The sequence below is a fragment of the Dermacentor variabilis genome, chromosome 8 (genome assembly GCF_050947875.1).
Source record: "Dermacentor variabilis isolate Ectoservices chromosome 8, ASM5094787v1, whole genome shotgun sequence".
NCBI classification, from domain to species: domain Eukaryota; kingdom Metazoa; phylum Arthropoda; class Arachnida; order Ixodida; family Ixodidae; genus Dermacentor; species Dermacentor variabilis.
The window spans coordinates 45,711,562-45,736,674 of record NC_134575.1 but is presented as its reverse complement, the minus strand read 5'-3'; the positions used below and the strand labels follow the sequence as shown (position 1 = coordinate 45,736,674).

General features: G+C 49.4%; 1 protein-coding gene across 1 annotated transcript; it reads left to right on the top strand.

The window, feature by feature from the left end:
* The first annotated feature begins 78 nt into the window (after positions 1–78).
* LOC142590194 (major facilitator superfamily domain-containing protein 6-like) lies at positions 79–25,113 on the top strand. The gene is made up of 2 exons (XM_075702100.1): positions 79–372; positions 21,523–25,113. The coding sequence occupies exon 2, from the start codon at positions 21,606–21,608 to the stop codon at positions 23,577–23,579; it is 1,974 nt and encodes a 657-aa protein (XP_075558215.1). The 5' UTR covers positions 79–372; positions 21,523–21,605; the 3' UTR covers positions 23,580–25,113.

Genomic DNA, 25,113 nt, shown 5'->3' with positions numbered 1-25,113 from the left:
CCATTTTGCATCTAAGAGGGGGGGGAGGGGGGTTGCTTGTATCTTTTTTTTTTTTTTTTTCTTGTTTTCATTCTTCTTCCGCCCATATCAGCCGCTCCAGGCAAGCTGCCGTTCTGCGAGCTGCCAGCAGCTGCGATGTGCTCGTTCTCGGTGTGGTTTGCGAAAGCCGCCGCGAACGCTTCGTGAATCGTGACGGTGTGTGTGTTTTTCCGTGTGCTACGACCGAGCATTTTGACAAACGGAAAGCGCTAGCTGCACCGGGCGACCATGGGACGACGACGTGCGCCTGGCCGAACTTCACGCCGCCGCTACGCACTACAGCGTCGCTTACCTGCGATCGGAAACGCCAAAAGAACAACCACACCTACGCGCGTAAGTTTGTTTCTTTTCAGCGCATCGTAGCATCTATATAGCGTGAATTGAAGCCGTGCTGATTTGAATATGAAGCCGTGCTGATTTTACCGACGACGGGAAGGCACTATATCTCCCGAAACTCAAGTGGTTTCTTGCCCATTCGAAGCCCGGCTTGCTCACTAGTTTCACCTAGCGCCCGGGCGGAGCCTCTTTCTGAGCCGAGACGCAAATCCTCCAGTATTTTTCTTTTGTGATTTGTGCGATGCGCGTAGCCGAGACAGCGCGTTCTGTCACTTGATGGACGCAGACCTTTCTAGTCGTCCATCCGCTGTCGCATTCCCTAAAGTTGAAGGGAGCGTACGTTCACTACACACGTGCGGTGAGCTATGACAGCTTGTGTGTCCTCTCACTTTTTGTTACATGCATTTCTTTCTCGCTGTTTCGCAGCTGTTAGCAAACGCCTGAAGCTTTGTTGGCGTATACGTCGGGGTATGTTGCATACGCTAGCTCTGTTTCGTTTGTAGTACAAATAGGGAAGTTATATACATCGTTATAACGATCGACGTTTTAAAAGAAACTCTCGGGAAAGACGTGCATCGAAAATGCGTTTCTAAATCGCTATGCACGCTTTATATATGCGCAGCTTCAGCAAAAGTCGCACACAAAACAACTGAAACTAAGCTGAATTCTCGATCGTTTCACTTATTTTTCTTTCCTTCTTGTGGCATGCGTGCATGCGACGTTCCTTTAGAGCTATATCTTGCAAAAATTATATAGCGAAGGTAATATGTGAAGATAGCTCTTCTGAATTCCTATGAAAATCACCATTATAATATGTGACATTATAGTGCACTATATGTGCTACGCTATGCAGTTCGGAGCACATCTTTATACATCACATATTTGAGATTATCGCAATGCATTTGATTTTTTATTATGGTATCGATGGATGTACGCTGGAGTACTAATTAGCGTGCTTTCGGAGTATGCCGGCCCTAGCTTATTCTCGCGTTTTCTTCTTTCTTTTCTCACTCTTTCCTTTTGTGTGTGTGTGAGCGTGTGTGTGTGTGTGTCTGTAATTAGAGTAAAATACATGGTATCCTGTATAATAATACTTATAGGCAGTTTAACTGAGTCCCAAGCATACGCATCTCCTGCAGGTTGTCGCGGTCAGTACTAATGAAGGCGATAGAGCCAGGACAGGTGATTCGAGCTGTTTATGTCATAGACGTACGGCATCATGTCAATAACAAGCGACCTCGTTAACGTCTCGTAGGTAGACATGGCCAACGTGCGAAGTAAAAGGCATTTTGATTTTCCTTTCCTGGAAGTAACTGTGTAAATATACGTAATTGTACAGAAATGATGTGCGAGAGGCTGCCGATTCGGAATTTTTTGTGTTCATATAATGTTAACATTCCCACGGGGGAAAAAAAACTCTGCTTGCCTAAACTTGGCAAGATGTGTGGCCCCAGCCGAGGATTCATTGGGCCAGGCTTGGCAATTGAAATAGCTTCAGTGTAGTTTGTGATATTGACATTGAGTGGATACCTGGGTGTGGTGCCTACGTTGTTTTAAAAAAAGCTGCCAACCAGGCCAACGTTGTGCATTGCATGGTCCAACATATATTCTTGAATGGCTCCGATGTTTGTCATTTGGTTGGTCCTAAATAACTATATGATAGGCTATAGGACATATTGTTCCGATGAACATTGTTATCGCATATAACGTTAGCCTCGCCATGGAATCCTAACGTGTTTAGAAAGTGTTTATTAGTTACAGAGATGATGAAATATACGCACACGGGCAGCTCTGTCACGACATGGGCATCACATATTGTGGCTTTGTGTATATAGCTGCTCCAATATCCTGCAACTAACTTCTTTATTGTGACGCAGACATGCATAGTCACAACTGCTACTGAATATACAAGGTCTCCCAGCTAACACTGACAGATTATTTTTTAAAGAAGACTCGTCGTCTTACATGAACATAGCGAGATACATATTCGCTGTCAACCTGAGAAGCCACTGGCAAGCGTTTCATGTTTCGCAGGCATCCCTGTTCAGCTGTAAAAATTGGGTACGCTAATTTTATCTACCTGAAAACAACCCAGTTCGATGATTCTAATAAGTGTCTGCAACTTAATTGATGACCTGAAAATTAGGGCACTAAATAGCAAGTTAACAAATTAATTGTAACAAGGTAATTGAATGTCACCACAGACAGTTTCGTTCACGCAAAATGATCCATCTTCTTTTAAACCTCGGTCCATGTTAACCGAGACATCCTGTGTTGACCCGTTTCATGGTGATCCCGTGGATGCCGCCATGTTTGGTCTCGTATTAACACGTCCATTGCTTGCCTCAAGCGCCTGCGTGTTTACACATGGTGCCGGCTCGGTGCTGTGAACCTCTGTTTCGGCTGATATCATAGATGGGGACTGGGTGGACGACACGGGAAGTTTTGGCTACAGCTTCAAAGGACATAGAAGCACTTTCAGGGTTCATTACGCTCTGTTCAAACGGCGTGAGCAGCGTATAAAGTGCTTGTAATAAATGCGGGACTAAAGATCTATTACAAGCCATCTTAACTTTCCGCTCATGAATTGAATCAGTATCAGTGTGCTTAGCCCTTCGTTCTTTATTCACCAAATGCTTTTAAGCGGCGGCTTGTCACGTTTGTGACTCAGTAAGGTTCCCCAGGTGGCTGCTACCTAATTGTTTATTTTCTGCCCGATCGCTCACAGTTGTGCTCAGTTGTGATAGATTCATCCTTACTGGGCACAAGGCTTGTAACGTAGACGTCCTGTACGTTGTAATAGCTTGTAGTAAATACGTATTGTCGCTAGTCACTCGCTTAATGTGTGGACCGTTACGAAACATTCAGCTAATTCGAACATTAGTGTACTGTCGGTGTTGTCGCCATCAGCCATGCTTTGGCGCATTGATTCAAGTGCGCGCACATTCACTTATTATTGATACACTGGTGATAGAGTGGACGTAAGTTTGTTTGTGAGTTGGGGTGGATGTGTGTAGATAACATGCAAAAAACTTACCATATGCCAAGAAGTGGTGCTACTCCCTTGTCACTGTATAATGAGCGGTACTCACTCATGCAGACATTCCGTGGATGAAGTCCTTTCCTTGTACGTTAGCGCTACAACACTGGTGGATGAGTGATTTTTGTTTCTCGTCGATGCAAACTCTGCATCGCGAAGAGCTGGAAACACAGGCAGTCCTTATGTAGCAGTGGTCTGTGAACACACAGATTGATTCCATTCCTTAATATGCCAGTGATTTCTTGCAGCCAACTACTGCACACGTCTTCATTCCACCGCTCCATATTTTGAAGCATGAATGGGACACAGTGAGTTGGTGAAAACCCATTTGCATTTCCGACAGCTGATCGCACAGAAGCAAGGCAGAAGAGGTGACGTTTTCGTATTCGTGCGCTTTTGCTGAGGTGACGTGTGGCACGCCGCCGAAAGCACCATCTCATTTCACTCTAGAGCAAACGGCTTCACGAAAAAGGGTGAATAGCACTTGCACGGTAAGACAAGCTCGGCATTGAGAGATAGGCGTACTCTCAGCCAGTGCTTAGTTACTCTTAGGACCTCAGCATTTGGAACCACACCTGACAGCATCTTCTCATGTAGACGGTGCATACGGGACACAGCTATACTCGTCTTCATACGGCATAAAGCTTTTTTTTGTGTGTGTTTGCTCCTGTTTGGCTATAATGTCTATAGCCGAAGGCAGCATAGGCTTTTCCCCCCAAGCTTTAAAACGTGCGAGTTTATAACCACGGGTGGTGGCTGGTGTCGAACCCAGGACTTCCAACTGTCGAGGCGAGTACTGAAGACGAATATCTAAGCACACAGACCGTTCTCTTTTCTTTTAGCCAGTTGTTCACAACACAGAGAAGAATCAAACCCGCGCCTCGTATGCACTGGGCAGTATAACTACGCGTCACCCACAAAACACAATAATCCGCCCTATAGCTTGAGTTATAAATATCAATTATAGCGTGAAAATATACATACGAAGAGGCCGGAAGGGTGCTTTGTTCACAGTATTTACATGTGTCGTAGTTCTAGTTTATGATATATGTATGTTATAGTTGTGATCGTTTAAAGAAGAATACACATAGACACATTTAACAGGGATCAGAACACAATACTCTGTTGTTTTCTTAGTAAAAGAAGAGCACATAGACACGGACACCAGCTTCTTTCCCATGCATGCCTTCTACTGAGCGTCTGCCCCCATATCGCTGTTTGCCCCCTCCCCCCCCTCCAACTGCCGCTCTCTACTTTCAACTAATACCCCTGTCAAGCGGGCAAGTTAAGTGCACTTACAGAGAGTGCCACTCGACTTAAGTGCACTTTCCTAAATCTAAACTTCGCAAGTCGAGTGTACTCGCAGTAGGGTGCACTCCGGTCAGAGTGTGTTCATGATGGGAATAATTTGAAAGAATGAAACCAGTGGCTTTATACTGAATACATTTGAGTGTATTAATAAGGGTGAGCTGACAGGGGCCCGAAACAGCAGAGGCGTGTTCCAGTTTTGGACTAACAAGTGTTCTACAAAGAGAGAGTTTAAGAGAAGACGCTGCACAGTGAAAATTCCAACGCGCATAACCAAGCATGTGGTTAGCGTTGTTAGAAATGTGGTCTACGTGGACATGCCATGATAGGTTGTTAGCTATTTGAACTCCGAGGTACTTGTAGCATGACGGGTGACAAGGGATAATCGATAAGAATATAGTTATGCGCAGGCATTGTGTTAGAACGACGAGTCACATGCATCGTAACTATGCTGTTGCTGACGTGCTTGTGCCGCTGAGACATAGCCCGTCATTGCAATAATAGTTTTGCGCGCTGTCGTTGAACTAACAACCACGGTTCATCTTGCAGCAGAATCATTCAGAAAAGGCTCAATTCGCATCGATCTTTATCTCTGTGTAGACTGCAACAACTGCAGTTGTCCTCTAGTGTAGTATTCTAAAGAACTAATATTTGACGTCTTCAAATTGTGAATTATCGAATACAAATCGAATAGGAAAGACTATTCCATTCGTATTCTAAATTTCGAACATTTTGCACATCCCTACTAAATAGCATTTTAGGAATAAGTTGCAGCTTTCTGTCTCGAGTATGTTGCGCTACTGGCAACTGGTCGGTGCTTTGTCAGGCTAGTGGGCTCAGTTGTGTGACAGGCCGCGTTCCCTGCAAGAACAGAAGGGCGGAAAAAGACAAACTGGCATGCCATACGTGAGTGACAGCGGCAAACATGAAACCTTGCTCCTTTCTTTCTTTCTTTCTTTCTTTGGAAGGCGCGATAGCCACTGCGACGCTAGCAACTGCCTCGTTTGGCGTGTACACGTAAAGCTGCTAAAGCAGCAGCTGTGGCCAGAGTGCGTGTCTAACCATAAACATATAGGGAAAGGATTTGTCCTACAACCGAGCTGCGGGGAATGTTTGAGGCTCAATGGGAGATCATGACTTAACGTTCCAGCCACCGAAGAGGAACACTTGGGTAAAACTTGAAGCAGCACTAAGAATACGAAGACAACAATCGAATACGCACACGAGAGGATGAGCACTGTACTGCCAATTGCAAGATCTATTGAAAGATCACACGGCTTTGTTGTGTTTGTTTTCGATTGTTGTCGTTCATCTTCTTAGCGCTGCTTCAAGTTTTATTCAAAGTGAAGCACTTTGCCCAAATCAAGTTTTTGCCACTACAGGAACACTTGGGTTCATTGTTTACCATCAGCCCATATCTACATCCACTGGAGGACGAAATCCATCTGCCAGCGATCTCCCCCCATGTCTTGCGCCAGCTGACCCCATTTTAGGCCTGCAAGTTTCCTAATTTCATAAGACCTAGCCAGTTCGCTGTCATCAGACCGACCCAGTTCTTGGCACCCATGCTGCAAATTAAGTAGACCGCCTGTTCTCTGTTGTGCGCATTACATGACCAGCCCGACTACATTTCTCCGTCGTAATGTCAACTGGAATATTGCCTGCCTCCCATTTAAGTTACTCGTCTCTTTTGCAAAGGAGAAAGAGCGTTGCTTGCTTGCATGGCGTGGCCTCCGAGATCGCACGTCTGCGCGGATCTCGGAGACCACGCGCAGGCGGACCTAGGCTTGCAAAAAGTTTGACGGTAATCGCTTCGGCCGAGCCCCACTTACTTCATATTTCGCGGGCTTTCTTTAAACTGCGAAAGAAAAATCGCCACGCAGCATGTAAGTATACGGTGCCACAAACAAATATTTAATTGTTCGTTTCTGAAGCCCCTCTGCCACGCAATGAAACGCAGTTGGCCCTAAAGTGAACATTAATTGTTTGGTATAATTCATCTCGGTTAAGAAACTAATAACGCGGAATATAAAGAACATTCTAAGCGGCGCCACATGACCGCAAATGTGCCGTTGGTTTAATTCAGCTGCGGCTAACCAAACCACTCTTTTCTTTTTTAATCCTTGCTTCAAGTTACGTGAAACACCCTGGTATATGTGGAATGGCCGTTGCCGCCGCACCGGAAGTGCTCCAGCCGCCCGCTCGGCGGTGCTGGTCCTAATCAGACAGCGCCCCACTTCTAGACACGCTATCGAATTCGGGCCGCCGGTTTGCGGAACAAGGAACAACCCGCGCGGCGAGTGTCGTGTGCACCCTACAAGTGTAGGGGTTCTGCGCTCTCGTGGTTTATTTTGAGGCAAAACAAAATATCGGACGGTGTGTTTGAAGCCTTCGCAGCCTTATATCGTCTTTTGTAGTTCCGCACCCCCTCTACCCCCCCCCCCCCCCACACACACACACCTCGAAAACAACCTGTATACTTTGCAAAAGAGAAACAAAAGAAAGAGAAGGCCAGCGCCGCAGCGAACATTTCTCATCTGTATTGTCTCCAGTTGCCGTAACGGAAGGATTCATCGCCGTTACGATTTACTGTGATGTATGCACGCAGAAAAAGAAAATAGAGAGCTTCAGTTCAGGGAACGCAAGCGGCTTGCGTATACGCAAGAACTAGGGGCGACGGTACTGCGCATGAGCAGACCCCCCTACGTCTGTGTCTGCGCAGTACCGTCGCCCGTAGTTCTCGCGTACGCAACCCGCTTGCGTCCCCTAACCTAAAACTATCTATTGTTTGGCGTAACGGTACAGGCCTTGAAGGGCAGAGGTGTGGATGAGAGTGCGAACGGGGTTATAGACCGATATTCTGGTTGACGTTGAGGGGGGAAAATGGAGCTGGGTATGACCGTGCAGTGCCCAGGGCGGAGAACCGACTGTCTGTTAGGTTCACAGGAATGGGAGCCAAGACAAGGGAAGTGTTTATAGACGCCTTCGACTGATGCATACTGACGATGGCGTTGCACTGCGAAGCGCGCGGGTTCGAATCCCGGCCGCATTTCGATGGGGGTGAAATGCGGAAAAGGCCCGTGGGCCGCGCAATTTAATCCAGTCCCCCCCCCCCCCCCCCACTAACGCGTGCCTCGTAATAGTAAGGTGGTTTTGGCACCTAAAATCCCGTAATTTAGTTAAAGAAGGCAAGTGTATGTAGTCGAAGATGGCAAATAATTAGGTGGTGTGATGAAATTAATTAGCGAGGTGAAGGAGGGGAAACAGGAAAAATAATGAATGAAAGGCAGGGGAGGTTAACCAGGACTGAGCCCAGTTGGCTCTTATATGAAGGAAGCGCTGGATTAGGAAAGGAAAAGGTTAAGAGGAGAAAGTCCACTGCTGGCAATCGTCGACGTATAGTGACAGTTGCCTGTTCTGTAATTTAATTATCATTTCATTTACCAATTAATTGGAAAATTCGCAGGCGTCAGCTGGGCCGGGTCGGCTGGCTGAAGACTATATGGATAATTGGAGTGTCGCTGGGAAGAGGCCTTCGCCCTGCGTTGGACATAAATAGGCTAAGGCTGATGGTACAGGCATATTTAACAATGTCGAAATCGGATCTTACGGCGCGCTACTTCCGATTTACGAGGCAAAACAAATATATATATATATATATATATATATATATATATATATATATATATATATATGTATGTATGTATGTATGTATCTGCAATCCCCTTTTAACGTCCGCACCAGGATACAGGAAAATCCAGTAGACCCAGGACAGAACGCGTACGCGCGAAAGCGCGGGTCATTCTCGTGCGTGCATCCTCCAGGCTATTATATACGAGCGTTCAACTAATTCTTAGACAGCGCAATACGCCTGATGACACTATACCTTGCCAGCGAGGTATACTGCCGCGCTTCAGTGATGAAAACGACGGGAAACCACTGACTGTATACGTACCTCTCAAGTTCTGCTGGCAGTTCTGCTTACTGGCGCATGCGCGGGTCTTCAGGAATGGTTCGCTGCGAGGCACATGGCTCGACTTGTTTGCAACAACAACAGCGTAATGCACTGGCGAACTGTATAAGTGACATCAAAGCGCTTCTTCGATACCAAAGCATGTATAGCTGACGTCCGCGCACTACATCCTGATGGCCTTCAGCACTTTCTGCTGTATGTATAACTCGCCACTTTAGGCGCGAAATTCAAAAAAAAGATATCGGGGAAGCTCACACTTCGTCGATGTCACCTCCCCCCCCCCCCCCCGCACACACACACACACAGAACGTTTACCTACGTTGTGCATCCGTGCAATACACGCAAGGAGCCCCGAGCGGCCAGTCGCGCGGCAATTTTGCGTGCGTTTGCGGGCTGCTTTCACGCTCGGAAAAAAAAGACACTTTTATGTAGCACGTATTGAGAAACAGAAAGCTGTATCGGGAGCTTTTCGTTTTGCTCTGCAGTTTTCTCCTCGACACTTTTCATCCAAGTATAATATGTTCGAGAAGTTGATTAATTAATTAAGGCTAAATATATAATTGGGCGGAATGAAAAAAAAAGATAGCTCGAGTATCTCCAAGCGAGGGCAGACAACATTACCTTGATTCTGTCCAGCTACGTGGCGTTCTCATATTTTAAAACTCTGGCTAAAAGTTAGCTGGGGTGCTCTGTATATACAGGGCGTTCAAAATTAAGCTTTATAGTTTTCTTACAGTTAAGCACTGGGAGGCATGCGGAGACCACCTGTGCAAATAACTTATGTGGCCAAGGGGGACACAAAGTGAGACGATAATTGTCGCTGTCAGCAGCCCGATTAATCAAAATGTAATACTTAACTTTTCGTTGACTGCAGCGAGTGGGTATGTTTATATTGAAAGGTTAGAGGCAGTCGCGTTTCTACACAGTATCAATTGGAAGAATGCTAGCTTGCCTGTGCTCCGAGATATCCGAGTCCAAGTTTTAATTGTCGTTCGCGTGATGACGCATTGTCGTTGTAATGACGCATTGTCGTTCGCGTGATGCAATTGTCGTTCGCGTGATGAAAGCACCTCCCCGATGTGACGCGGCTGTTGCGTGCGGCGTTTAGTCTGACAACGGGGCGCAGGCATTGGGCAAAGATGATAACGCTCCCCCTTCCCCTCTCGGCTGGCGAAATAAAAAAAAGATCTAAGAACCCGGAACCGCTGTCGTATACACGCGACCGCTCAGCCTGTAACGATGGCGGCAGCTGCCATGCCGAGATAAAATGGCGCGAGCGGAGAAGCCGGTGGGCAGTGCGCGTGCGCAGTGGTGACTGGACGAGCGGGCGTGGTCCTTGCCTGGGCTACGCAAATGAAGTGACTGCTAATTCCAAGTACTGTATAGGTTTTCATTGAAATCAAGAGCAACAACTTCACGGCGCACCGCGCTGTCAAAGCTCGATTTCGCCATGCTCAGAGGGGAAGGGAAACAGTCGTAACCTTCGCGTCGCATCGGGAAGAACCTTTTTTAACTCGCACGCGTCTAATCGCGCGTAATCGTGCGAACGACAGTTAAGATTTGCAGTCGGATATCTCGAAGCCACAGACACGCTGGAAGAATTCTTCCAACCGATACCTTGCGGAAACACGACTCCCTCTTAACCTTTCAATACAAACACACCCCACTCACTGCTGTCAACAAAAAAGTTAATTATTCAATTTTAGTTCGTTGAGCTGCTGACAGCGATGATTACCGTCTCATGTTGTGTCCCACTGGCCACACAACCTATTTGCACGGGTGGTGTTGGCGTGCCTCCCTGCAGTTAATTATGAACACCCGGTATATACATACACACTCGTGGCGGTCTGCTCCAGACCAGTGTTGAATCGCACTTCGCTGCTCGAAGAGGCACGACGCAATGTGGTAAACGCGGCGTAATATCATTAATCCGGTACGCCGAGTACGTGCGGAGCAGTGCTAACGCATAGTTTTCTCGCATTTACCGCTAAATCGCCGCTGAATTTTGTCATTGCATGTTTTTCTGGCTCACCGAGCTTCTTCTCACGGTAATAGTGACTTTCTTTTCTTTCTTTTTTAAATGAAATTGTGGAAGGCGACCTACCAACACAGCTCAAGTTATTCTCTCTCTCTCTCTCTCTCTCTCTCTCTCTCTCTCTCTCTCTCTCTCTCTTTCGGTTTTCTCTTCTTCCTTCTATGCGTCTTCTAAAAAAGAAACGAGCATTCGATATTTGCTCCCTACGTCCCCTGTTCTTATTCTTTAGGACACTCTGTATATGCTCTAGCCGCTATATACGTGTCGCCATTGTTCGGGTCTGGCGGCGGCTGTACAGGACAGGCGTGTGCCCTATAGCAGTTGTCTCGTATGCTAATTAGGAGTACGCACGTGCCGCCACGTGCGCTATTTTGTTCTCCTGTGCTCAGTTCTGTACGGGTGGGCGCGCTCGGGTTGTAACATTTTATGACGTCCTATTTTCTTATTGGGGTTATGTCGGTAAGAGTGTTTCTACAAAAAAACGAACCTCACAGACATGACACTAAACGCGTCAGTGATAACCTTTGCGCATAGCATATGGTATAGATGAGTGAGACTGTTGCAAGTCCATCTGGTAAAATCAGCCCTGTGTGCCAGGTGTTTCTTTTGAGGCGGCCGCACATTCTTTTAACAGAAACTTCCATATGGTCACTGCCATTCCTTGAGATAGGCTACGCGAATGGGCGGACACTAGCAGCAGGAAAAAAAATTCCGACGGTAAATATTGCCATTTACGTGAAATCTGTCAATTGTAAAATTTTCTCTCGCTTTTATGACAGATTTAATTGCGAAATTGTAGCCGGCGAGTCGTGAAGTGATGTCTGCGTAGCGGAAATCCTGATACTAGCGCCATTTCCGAGATGTATGTGCTTTTAAAATGGGCTATACGATATTCAATACGATCCATCCATTTAACAGTACCCGAAAAGTCTGCCTCTAGCTAACAGTTCGGGGTGACATTAACTGGAAATACAAGGCATTTTGTAGCAGATTCGCGAGATGCATGTCTGGGACTAGTGGTACTAGTCTATAGCATTTCTGCTGTGCAGACATAACTTCACTGCTTCTCGGCTTCAATATCGCACGTACAACGCGTGGTCTAAATTAAATAATTTAAAAATTTAATGAGCTCATTTTAGATAACTGGACCGATTATTGTCGAAAAGAAATTATTTCATGGTAATGTCCGCTCACTCGCGTAGCCTGCCTCCAAAAACAGCAGAGGCATTAGTATGGCAGTTACATTTAAAAGAACCTATTCCGCATAAAGAGAAACGCCTGCTATAATTAGCAAGGTTACATATAGAACCCGTATTGCATTTAGAAATCTTTCGGGCCCTTATAGGTGTTCGCTCTAGGGGAACACCTAAGGGCCGTTTCACGAGGCTCTCGAGTCTCATTGGTATATTGTTGGCCGAGTGACCTGGCCCGTGACCAGGTCGATGAGCGGAGAGGGCCTGGACAGAGACGAGGCGTCTTAGAACGAAGTAAAATAAATGGCAGGTTCAAATTCGTCGTTACGTAACGAGCAGTCAGCTCGACAAGCTGCTCGCGAAGGAAAGGGAAAGGCGAAGGCTTTCCGGCGGCGATGACGCGGATAAGGGGTGGCGTACTCCGGGGAACGCTATAGTCCAGGACAGGGAGGGAACGGTCGTCCCAAGCGTGGCCTTCGAGATTGGGTGGCTCATCTCTCTGAGGCCACGTCCGGCGCTTGCGCGACCGTCACGAAGCGCATTTCGTCGCAGGCACAGCTGTTGTCGCACCCTCGTCGCTCCGACTGTTGGAGGGAAAGGGAGAAAATATATTTCCCCGCCTGGCGCACAAACGCCCACGCAGGACCGCGCGTCTTGTGTTCGCCGCCGGAAACATGGGCGGCCTTTCGGCGTTTTTTTTTTTTTTGAACGTCTGAAAACGTCTTTGTCGTCCCAGCGATAGTTTGAAGCATTTGGCGTTGGCCTCGGGTCACGCGACAAGAAAAACGTTACAGCGCCCGCAACGGCGCCGCTAATTTCGCATTCGTACGATGTACTTCCGCGACGAGATCGGCCTTAATTCACATTGCCGCATTTTGAAAAAATGAAGTAAAACTCCTTTTATGATGCCGCAGAAAACCCGACCTCGCACGTCTCTATGTAAACGGAGCCCACCTCCCGTTTCTTTTTACGACCCTCGGCAACGATTCTTTATTGGCCGTCTTCTTCTAGCCGTCGTGCTGTAGCCCCTCTGGGTAAGTCTCATGCTTTCCGACAGCTGCGTCGCGGCCTGTGAACGGCTCACGACTGCGGTGTGTAATAAAACGATGCCGTTGACTGCACAAACGCGCCTTGCCGCGCGACAACCGCCTCATCTTTCTTTTTTTTCCCCGATTTTCTGACGCGCGGATCATTGCGCGCAGCCTGCATGCTTGTCTTTTGTGCAACAGGCGGCGCAGCAGTCTCGGAAAAAGAAAAAAGAAAATGGTAGGCGACCCTAAGCTTTGACTTGGGAAGATTTAATGTCATTCGGCCTCTTGCGGTGCTACACAATAAAATATAACGGCATTCGCAAATCATAGCAACGGCGATCTGCAACACAATTTGTGAAATCCAAAGAAATCTTGTGCCTGTTAAACGCGTTTAAGGACGTTTTGCGAGCACTTTTAAAACGGACGAAAACACGTTGACGCCAATTATTCACAACTAAAAGCACTTCTATCAACACATCCAATATGGCCGACCGCCGCACCAGACTCCTGATGCAAAGAGAAATAGCGCTTGAGCACAGCCCGTGGTGAAAAATATCATCGCGGCAAAAATAATTATTCCTTTTTATAAGTCTAAAAAATATGTCTTCTGACTTTGCTGATGCAACATTATTTTTTCACGTTGCCTGTCGCTGTTGTCTATCTGCGGTCAAGAGTATACATTCAGTTCGAAATCGAATTCGAATGAGTTCCCCTAACTCATTCGATGGCAAATGTCATTCCATTCGAATGCCATTAAATTTTCCCGTGTAAATCACGATTAGTGGGATTATATGCGAATGCCATTCGATTCTAATTACATTAAATCTTCCCGTGTGACTCGCACCTGGCCGTTGGTGTTCTTTAGGTTAACCCTAGGCGAAACGCAACCCACGAATCGAATGCGGAGGCAACTGTTCCTTACATTAATTAGCCGGTTAAATAGCGTGCCGCCTTCTTTTGTGTGACGTCATTGCCTTCCGCTTTCTGCTTCCGGGTTTTCGCCGAATTCGCCAAAGTCACGCTCGCGTGGCGCCTCTCTAAAACATATACGATTCTGTGCTTCGGTGTGCGCCAATCGATGATTTCTAATTAATTATAATTATTCCAGACGCTTCAGTAACTCGAATTCTAACTGAACTTATGCTTTCATATCATATCCATAATGGAACCTATGATTTTCGTACCGTACTTCCCTCTCTGATTAATTTTGAATTTCCTACCCAGTCGTCTCAGGAGCTGAACCGGAAGTGCTGCGCAAGAAACAAGAGTGTCACTCGATGCTCGGGCCGCTAAAAAGTTTACGTACCATAATCGGTCACGTTCTCTCTCTTCGCGGTGCACACAACGTCCTTTATGCGTGGTATAGTAATGCGTATGTTGGTGGGTTTCGCAATACGTGCACAGACGTCAGCACTCTCAGATGAAGCGGACTATATTTACTTGTTTGTTTCATATATGACACGTACATGGCCGAATTTACGATGGCTACTTGGCGAAATTTATTTTTCAGACCGACGAATAGCGAATATAGGAGCTGCGTCAGCGCAGTCGCCTGCTCCTCGTTCCTTCAGTAACAAGCCTCTTGCCCTATAAAACCTGCTGCTTGTGTACTGATAGAAGCTATGTAGTTAGCGTGAGCTCGGTGAGTAAGCGGCGTGCGGTTGGACGGGTTTAACATATGAGCTGTGGAGGGAACGTACGTGAACCCGAAGGTGGGGTTAGAAAAAGAAAATGAAGTCTCGCGCGCTTAATTATACGCGACGTAATTAGGTGGAAGGACCGCGACCGAGCGGGGGGGGGGGGGAGCCTCGTGACTATAAAAATTCGCGTCGCAGAGAGGTTAGCTTCGAGACTCGTTCTACTCTGCAGAGTAAAGCGTAACGATGTTGAAGAAGGCTAAAATGTCGGCCAAAGCGGTAGGCGACCTTAATATTTGACTTGAGTGTCTCTTAGTTGCACTCGCACCTCGGCGTTGGTGTTCCTTATGTTACCCACACGCTTGTGAAGGAGGATACACAGAAATCTTAAACTTATAGAGAGGGACGAGAGCCAAATATCCCCCACCGCACAAAGCTCTAACGAAGGAGGCAGCAACGAGCTGGCGCAGATTGCAGACAAACTCCTTCCCAAATTTATACATCCTAAACAAAATGTACCCAACACAATACAGAGACACCTGCCCATGGTGCAGGGCCACACCCACACTATATCATGTCACATGGGAATGTAAACACAATAAATCATTCCACCAACACAATAACCCCAGTGCGTAGCAATAGGAGAGTCGGCTTACCAGCTGCGAGCTCACGGCCCAAAGGGCCTTAGTGCAGCACGCTAGTGAGGTAGCTAGGCTCAGTGGAGCCCTGGAATAGGGGCCCACCCTTGCCGGAAGAGGCTCCAAGTCGCCGGCGCCCAAGAAGACGACGGAGACCTCGAGACGCTAAATCCTTGAAGAAACCAAATAATGTTTCTCTCTCTCTCTCTCTCTCTCTCCTAGGTAAACTTTAGGCGAACACAGCGCACGAATCGAACGCAGAGGCAACTGTTTTTTATATTAATTAGCCGGTTAAAAGGCGCGCCGCCTGCTTGTGTGTGACGTCATTGCTGACGTCATTGCCTTTCGCTTTCTACTTCCGGGTTTCCGGGAATTTCCCCGAAGTCGCGCTCACCTGGCGGCTCTCTAAAGTCTATACGATTCCGTGCTTTGGTGTGCGTCAATCGGTGATTTCTAATTAATTCTAATTAGAATTCCAATTAGGGGGCGGGATAGGGGGATCGTTTGGCGAAGGTGTTGACGGCTGCGAGCCGGCGTTTCTCGCGGCGTTGAGAATGCGTGGTCAGCTGGCGCGGAGCCTCTGCGCATCACACGTTTACTGGGGGGAAAAAAGAGGACGCAAAGGCAGTCGCATCTTGTCCGGAGGAATATATTTTTTTTTTCTTAGCCTCGACTGTTACGCTTGTGGAACTGCAAATATGCCACCCTTAACCCCCCAGTCTTATATAAGGCACTTTCGAAATTTCTCGAACTCAATTGGCTCCTTGCCGCTGCTTGGGCTAACCGAAATCGAAAATTTCGATCCCGATCGGGCTCGGTCGCGGTCGGAAGTGCCCCGTATAACTTGAGATATTACGGTGAATGGAGGCTTGGCAAGGCTGTAAAAAACGCAAAAGCGGAAAAAAAAATGAATCGGCGTTGCCGTCACGTTAAAAGTTCCTTTTCGTCTCCCTGTACCGTCATAAATTCTGGAAACGGCTCGTTGGGGCTATGGCGAAGCGTATTTTTTTTTCTTTTTCAAAAGGAATAATGTTACGCTCGACCTGGCCGCGTTCTTCTGGAATGTTTTGTACAGACACGCGAAAAAGAAAGCGGTCAAATCAAGCGAAAATGCAGCTGAATGACGTTGTGGGGATGCGCGACTCTCGCGCGTCCCCTGATATGTTCTTCCCGCATAGCGCGTCTCCTGTACTCCCGCTTCGCCGCGTGACGTCTGCGCCGACCGATGTGGTTGAAGCGCAGTGCGAGAGATGGCGCGAGTGTTGCGCTGCTAACGCCGCCGATAGGCGAGGTTACCTGGGCGCCGAAGGGAAGGCGCTTGCGCTCTTGGGTTCGAGACAGCAAGCAGCACGGACGTGCCGTGCCGCGCGTGGAGCGACCCTCTTCCCCGGCGGGTCGGCGCGCGGCGTGGACATTCCGTGCGCGCGGCGACCGATGCTTCTGCGAGACCGCCTCGCGTGGCCGCCTTCGAACGCGCCACGATTCGCGTGACCATACACGCGAAGGACCAGGCGCTGGGATCCAGCATGGGGCGAACATATTCGCTCGCTTCCGGTCGCGGTGAGTCAGACTTCTAGATTTGTCGCGCGCCCATCGGCATGTTTTGTGGATAGGAACTCGGCTAGCAGGCACTGATCTATGAAAGGTGCAATAAATGCCTGTAAGGTCGCTCTGATTGTTCGGGTTCTTAAGTGTCACGAATCGGCCACGTGCTTTGTGCATAGAGAGGGGGTTCACTTGCCCCCGTGTCAGCCGGGCGACAGTTGCTGTGTTATGTGGGGTCACAGGCACCGCGCGGTGTTGGGTGACGCGTCGCGGCAGGTGCCAGGTGGGCGAGTGCCGATTCCGGGAAGTCGGCATTGTGCGCACGGTGTTGGCAGTCCGCCGACGGTCACACGAGTCCACACAGACCAGCCTTGAAAGGGACCGCTGTACAAGGTATTGTGAGTGTGGCTCCCGAGTGCCTGACTAATTGGAGGCGCCGCCGAGGTTAAGAAGGGCTTAGCAACTCTGACCCCGTTCCGCATGCAGTGAGCATGGACCTAATCTTCTACGCGTCCGGAACGCAATCGCCAGCCTTGTTGTTGGGTGCGACTGCCTGTGTGGTGTCGAAGGCCAGCTTACAGTGCACGCTGTAGGAATGCGGTGCACACGTAAAAAGTGCATTCGGACGACGGCGTCTTGGAAACACGCACTCGGAGAACTTTGTCTTGTAGACAATAAGTTCGAAGGACAAGGAGGGCCATCAGTCTCCCACGCGGACAAACTTTGAGTACGGCCGCACTACGTGGTATCGATGCCCCTGCTTCCGAGACAGTTGCGGCCCAGAGACGCCGTTGGGATTTGAAACGGTCTAGCGATAACTTGTTCGGGCCTGGCGTGTTTTGCTGAGCCCGTCACTAACTACGGAGAAATGAGAGGGCAACGGAGTTTTGGCGAAGAAGGAAAAGAGCTTTGTTTTCCAATATGTTTATTTTTAAGAGTAAGCCCATCCCTGTGGGTTGTGGCTTAACAAACGGTTGACCCTGATTGGCAACTGAACCTGTGGGACGGGCCAACGGCCCTACCGCCTTTTTTTTCTTTGTATATTTGGGCTATAAAAATCGGGACGACATGCTGTCCCTCAGGCTTTGCTGAAATCAGGATTACTGATAGATCAGTGAGCTCCGTACCATGTACGTTAGACTTGGCTGAAATCAGGATTGCTGATAGATCAGTGAGCCTCCGTACCATGTACGTTAAAACGAGTCTGGGCTCTAACAGTCATTGAGACCGTCGAAGAGTGAGACTGCGTTTCTCAATTGTTCAAGTTTGTAATGTATTTGTTTTACCTGCCATGTATATAGAAAAGTTCAACTATAAATATTTCTTGTACATCTGACCTCATCGCTTCCTGCCTGCGTTTGATCAAAAACTGCCGATCATCGTCCGAGAAGCTTCAAGTTCCAACGGTGAAGCGAGGACAGAGAACGAACGAAACTTTACTATGCCCTTGTGATTGTTTGCACTACTGTGTTGTCGTTCCTTTGTCCCAAGAGCACGGGTGTGAGGGACCCCACAACGTCATGGCGACGCCACCGCTCCACTTCAGGCGGCAAGTTCGAAATTTGGCCGTGATTGCTTCCGCTGACGGGCCATCCTTTAATTTTTTTCCCGCACCAGAGAAATGCGCAGAGATGCAGGAAAGAGCATTCCCGCTTCCGGACGTTTCTTGACCCTGTGCTGCAAAAGCATGTGTCCCTGCGTTACTGTCACGTTGTCGGGGTGGCGAAGAAAGTAGCGAAACTCTGAATCATGAAAGTAGATTTTATTTGGCGAGCCTGTGCGTAGACAAAAGCAATTGAGTGAGCCTTACGAAAGTAGATTTAGAGTTTCTTTAGAACTCCTAATGAGTACATATGGAGTCAAAAGGTACTCTATAGGAACTCGCGATCTATATAGTCGTCTGCACAGAATCTCTGCAAGAAGTCTAAAAAAACCGGTCTATAGAAAAAAAGTGATTTCATTCACACGCAATAGATGTGCAATAAATGGTGTATTGACGTCTTATGTACCGAATTCTATAAATTAATTTTTATGGAGCGTCTTTAAAACTTCTAACCCGACATGTCTATAGAATGGCTATCCATTCGCCCTCTATAAACGTTCCATAGAGGGTTTATTGATATCATATGTACTAAGTTCTATCAAAAAATGTTTATAGAATGCTTTTAACACTTCTAATGCGGCTTGTCTATAGGCTGACTCTCCATTCACCCTCCATAAGCGGTATATATAGGGCTTATCGCCATCATATGTACAACATTCTGTGGAAGAATGTTCATAGAAACGTGTTCAGAACTTCTAATGCGGCCTGTCTATAGACTGGCTCTCCATTCCCATTCTAAAGATGTGCCATCATATGACATCATGTTTACTGAATTCTACAGAGGAACGATTATAGGACGTATAAAGTGCGGCCTGTCCAAGAACGGCTTTATATTTGCACTCTATAAACATTCAACAGAAGTTGTTGAATACTGTTGAATAATGTCTCAAAGTGTATTTCTAACTCGGAAAGGCAACAGTACACCCATGGAGAATTTCGTACATGGAACATGGAATGTGATGTACAATGCATCAGAGCGAATTGGAGAATTGCATACGCTGGAAGCGCTACGATAGTGTCGAGCGCAGTCGGCTGTTATACATGACTCGTCGAAGGTCCCAGGGTATTCCCTGGTACTCGCATACCTTCCAGAAAGTACTACATTATTCGCGTCGCGCATACAATCTGATTACACAAAGTTCATCGATAACATACGCAGTGAGTAGAAACAACGATGATGTTCGAGTAAGTTCCAGGTCATGCAAGCGCGTCTCGCGCTGAGCGATAACTTTAATTTGTTAGCGGGTGCAACGCAGTCCCCGGAAAAAGGATAAATAAGAGCAAGTGTCAATATTGTCATCTGTAACTTTGGTAGCCGTTACTCACCGACGTACCGTGTTATGTACCAAAAGAAAAGTCGCAGTATCGCCTGAAAGGGGAAGCATCGATTGCGATAGCAAATTAGTAGACAGCTATACGAATTAGTAGATTTATCGGCCGTATAAACTTGTAAACATTCGCTTACTACCTAAATTAACGAGTGTGCATGCGCGCACAAGCAATCATGAACACAGCTCACTCGACCGCGGAAACTCACTGTCAAAACGCTGGAGTAAGGAAGCGCGGCAGCAGCAGCGAGTGAATTGGCCTTCGTGCTGCCTCTTGCTTCAACACAAACTATAATCGGCCTGAACAAAGTGCCCACGAAGCCATGAGCCCACGGCGCACCTGTGCTCATCGCAGATCGCTTTTCAACATAGGACGCGCGCGGCCGCACCATACGCAGCAGCCGCCGTAATTGAACGCCCCCCCCCGCACCTCCCCTCCCCCCTGTGCATCCCGCGCGACGGGAGACGGCGCGCTTCGTCACCGCTTTCCCCCCGTTGCTCCCGCGAGATTGAGCCGCCATCATCAGCTCACCGCACGATTTCACTCGCACACAGGGCGCGCGGCGACGACGACGTCGCCCTGGAACTTTACACGGAACACCACGGCGACGGCAGAAATGCGCCTGGATTGTCTATATAATTGAACAAAATTAAGCGGAACCTCCCTGAACGGGAACTGTCCCAGATATGCGTAGCATTATATGGCGGTCGGGATCGTGTGCGGAATGTGTTATGCATGGTAACGATGTGTGTCGGACTTGTGATGTGCGTTATTATACCGTGCCCCATTTAACCTTAACTAAGCTGTTCAACGAAAAAAAGAACATATATACGCGGTGCAAGATACAGTTATAAGACCTATACGGGTGTTCGGTCGTCAGAGGTCTGTCGGCCGAACACTATTGGCCTTAAAATCGTGTATTGCTTCAGGATTTTTTTTTTTCGTTGAACAGCTTGGCCAACGTTAGCTGGGACAACCCTATGCATGCGTGAGGAGCACGAGCAGAGAGATGCGCATATTTACATTGCCGAACTCATGCGATCCGCACCACGCCGACCGCCATGTGTAACGTTATACGATTCGACAGATCTCGTTCAGGAAGGTGTCGCTTAACTTGTTTTTACGATACCCGGTGCGGCATAGCGAGCGCGTTAATGTCGTCATAGGCAGCGCTAGAGGGATGGCTGCGCGCGCGTGCATATAATGCACCAGTTGAGCATCCTTTCATTTTGGGTACCCTTTACCCATCATCCATGCTAACTGGCCGGGTGTTTGCCAGGACGTCCGGTACTGCTTGATGTCCCCCTTTTAGTATAGGCTTGGGTATTTCTGGCCGATGTCCAACGCCTCCTTTCTACGTATGGCGTATGGGCAACGGCGAAAGCGGACGGGTTTCATAGAATATTTCGTGCCGGCGCGCCTTCTGTTATCGCGGACAGGGTACTCCGGATCGCATCCAGTATTAACCGCGCACGCAGTGGGTTTCAACTACGCATTCTCGCCATGTATTGGGAAATTGTTTTTCTGGCTTCGCATGAATATTTTTCGACCGACTTGTCCATCTAATGCTACGCATTTACACACATAATTAAAACAAACGACGTCGCCACGTTTTTGCGCTCCCCACACTGACCCACGAGGCGTTACCGTATTTCGTACGCGAAGTTCTGGCGACGCAGCGCTTCTAGCAGTTACATGTCTAGCGATGCCCCATCGCACTCTCCATAGTAATCACGCGTAAGAGGTGTCTCTTTCTTTTCGTTCATTTTACATTGTGTTGGTGGAACGTCTCATATGTGCCGTTCTCTCTTGCAGGTGTAGCCGGAGCAGTTCTGGCGTAAGACAGAGGAGTGCTCCGTCAGAAACCCTCAGTCGGCCGTCTGCAGCCGGGCCGAGCCATGAGCGTGTACAACGTGCGATCGTCGCAGACGGTCGCCACCGCCTACTTCAGCCTGGACGCCGCCGCTCGGGCCTGCCTCGATCCGTTCGTGCCCATCTTCCTGCGTCACCACGGGCTGACCGCGCTGCAGGCGGGCGTCGTACTCTCCGTGGCCGCCATCTTGTCCGGGCTGTTCGTTCCCGCCGCGCTGTGGCTTCCCAGGTGGCGCCGCAACAGCTGGCGCTCCGTACTTCTGGCCAGCAGCGTCGTCTCGATCGTCTGCTACCTGTCGCTGCTCGCGATACCGCCGACGACGACGACTTCCGGCGGAAGTGAGTGGGTGTCGCCGTGTCGAGCGTCCGAGCGGACGTCGTCTTCGTCGGCGCGTGGCACGCACACGGGCGTCGTCGTTGATTCGACTGGTGGATCGATACCTTCAATACCGGCGGGAGGGCGCGTCAAAGATGAAGGCGCTCAACATGGCGGCGGCATTACTCGGGGAGGAGAAGCGAACAATGGTAGCGGGAGACCGCTTCCGGCGCCCTCTCCGACCTACGAGCAACTCCCCACCGCCGTGCCTCTAGTTGCCGACCCGGCTTTCCTTCTGTCTTCGCGTGGGGCGACGGCCGCAGTAGGAGGAATGCACTTGCGAGTTCGCAGGGCACCGAATGTGTCGGAAGAAGAAAGCGACGCGGTCGCAGCTGCAACGACTCGGCGCCCGCCAGGTCCCGCGTCCCCTCCACTCGCGAACAACGCATCTAAGGACGTGGTGCACCCTCTCGACGAAGTTTCCATACCGATCAAGGACAAGAAGGGCATGCCTCCAGTGCCCGCGGACCCGGATTGTCAGGGCGATGAGACAAGCCCGGACTGCCCTGTCGTTACTCACGTCGCGGAAGGCGACACCGGCGACGGCTCGCGGATGAGCAGCGCCGACCCGTTCCTGGACGACGCCGCGCTGCTGCTCCTTGCCTCAGCCGTCGTGCTCGGTGGCTCCACGTTCGCGCTGGCCAAGTTTGTCGCGGACGAGTCGTACTTCGCCTTCCTGGACGAGATCGACGCCACCGAGAAGTCTCGCAGTCACGAGACGTACGCGGCGGTCGTCACCGCCCTCGTGCTGGGCGCCGTCGCCATCTTGGCCTCCCAGGCGCCCTGCCTGCCGCTGGCCACGTGGGGTTTCCAGGAGGTCTACCTCGCCGCCTTCGGGACGCTCGTGTTCGCCTCGCTCCCGCTGGCCGCCTTCTTTCCCGAGCCGTACCAGCCGCTTCGTCGCCAAGCGACCTCCGGAGCTTGCCGTGGCGTCGGGACAGTTCTCAAGAACCTCGAGGGAGCCCTGATCGTTGGCGGCCTCTTCTTCCTGGGTGTGCTGGCAGGCCTGGAGCAGACCTTCTTTATGTGGCATCTGGAGGAGACCGGCAAGAGGGTCGAGCTCGGCGTCGTGCTCATGGCCAGGGCGGTGTCCAACGTTGCCTCACTATTCCTTCTGTGCGCCGGCGGCCTGCCCAGTCGCGTGCTGGCTTGGCTCGCCTTCGGCATCGTCTGCGTCGCAGCCCGGTGCGCCTGTTACGTGCAGTCCGGCTGGGAGCTGGCGGCCGTGGCTCAGCTCCTGTCCCCGCCTTCGACCGTGCTCTTGTGGGTCGCCTGCGAGCGGTGGGCGCGCCGCTCCTCGACGAGGCTGAGCACCGAGCGCGGTCTGCTGGTCGTCATGCGCTGCTGCCACAACGGTTTGGGGTTCTGCATCGGCGCCCTGTCCGGAGGCGGCACCGCCGCCTGGCTGGGCGTCCGCACCACGCTGGGTGCGGGTGCGGTGGTCGGGGTGGTGGGCGGACTGGCCATGCTGGCCGCGAGCCGGTTCGTGTCCGCCCGCCCGCCCAGCTACGACCGGCTGCTTTGGGACCCGACGAGCGCCAACTCGGACAGCGAGTCCGAGGAAGAGCCCAAGATGGCCGGTGATGCTGGTGTGCCTATTGCGGTGTCGCCTGTTGCATCGTGATCGCTTTATTTCCCCCGGTTTTCGACGGGTCCGCGAACGGACGTTGACGTTCCTCTCGGGAAAGAATGTAGCGTGCTGCGGGTACACGCGTTTTTCTTTTTCACTAGATTCAAGCGCTTTGTAGTCAACGTGTGGGAAGAAAGGGTTGTCAGTTGCGAAGGTGGAGTGGGAACACACTAGTCGTCTTATACTGCATTGCCGAACACCTCGCTGCTTCGGGGCACCGCTGCATACAACACCCGGATATCCATCTATGGCCGTGTCCACAGACGTTTCAAAGTAATGACGCCTTCAAATTTCGCGCACATGTGGATATTGTTCTCTGGCTGTGTCCGCAGACGTGTCAGAATAAATCACACCATCAAAATTTAGCCATACAATAATGATTGGGTTGGTACATGTGGCATTGTGGTATGCATACCACGTTGCCGGAGCCATAGCCCTCTGACTCGGAAAAGTCTGATCGTGGAGCTAATTGTTGTGGTGAAGGGTTCTTTGCTGTTTAATAACTGTTGAGAGAAATGGGAATGCGTGTTCATTTGTGAATGCGTTGGCATGAGCCCACGTCACACATTCAGTTTAGCCCGAGCAACATTCGTCAAATATGTTTCTGTTATTTGACGCTTTGTTCTTTATAAAGCACCTACACATTTTGAAAGTTCATACTCATCTCACACGCTTGTAACATGTGTCGTCATGTCCATTGTTAGTTTGATGTGTGAATTAGTACTTGTTTCCGGCATTGGATGTAGCCGAAGCTTGCCCAACATTCGACCGCGGAAACTTGCAACTCATTCTTAGAGGAGCTCACCTACTGCTTTCTAATTTATAGACGTGATGCTAACCCTTATGGCACCAACAGGTTTGTTTAGCATAGTCCGTAGTCTGAGAGTCTAATAATATACGGAGCCCGCTTTAGCGCTCGTACAGGGAAGCCCCCTTCTGCAAACGCTTTCCCGTCACGTGAAGTATGCGCTGTTGAACTTGTCTAGTCCAGTCCACTACTTGAGTCAAAGAACACGTACCAATGCCGACGTGTACTGTATCTACAGCAAGGCTGCATTTAGATTACGCCATCTGAAGGCTGCATTTACAGCACTGAAGTGAGAGACTGATGCATCATTTCCTGGAACAAACCGGTGCGTTGGACATCTGCGCCACCGCGCATGCGTAGTGTCATCCCGCGTGCATAGCGCCACCTGGCGTGCGTGCTGTCTTGAGCGCGCATGTGGCAAAGTAACCTTGTGATCACACTGGATGATGAGAGAAGCGAGCATGAATTCCTAAAGAACTCCGTTAGGAGAAAGTACCAAGTGCCTTTCCAGAGACTGCTCTTACGCCCACCGTGCGCACGAGTCAACAGCGCCACAAGTATTTCTCCTTCTAGTCAAGAGTATTGTTCCTCCTGTTTTCAATAGTACCTGTGCAGAGTGCTTGATGGTAGTGTTGCTGTGCGTACTGCTTTCGTTCATTTGTAAAATAAAGCGTTGCGTGGAAGCAAAAAAGACAAGAAAAACGCCGTGGTCTGTGTGTT

What these genes read in the sequence shown, in the direction of transcription:
- LOC142590194 (XM_075702100.1), top strand. Translation starts at nt 21,606, where the DNA reads ATGAGCGTGTACAACGTGCGATCGTCGCAGACGGTCGCCACCGCCTAC.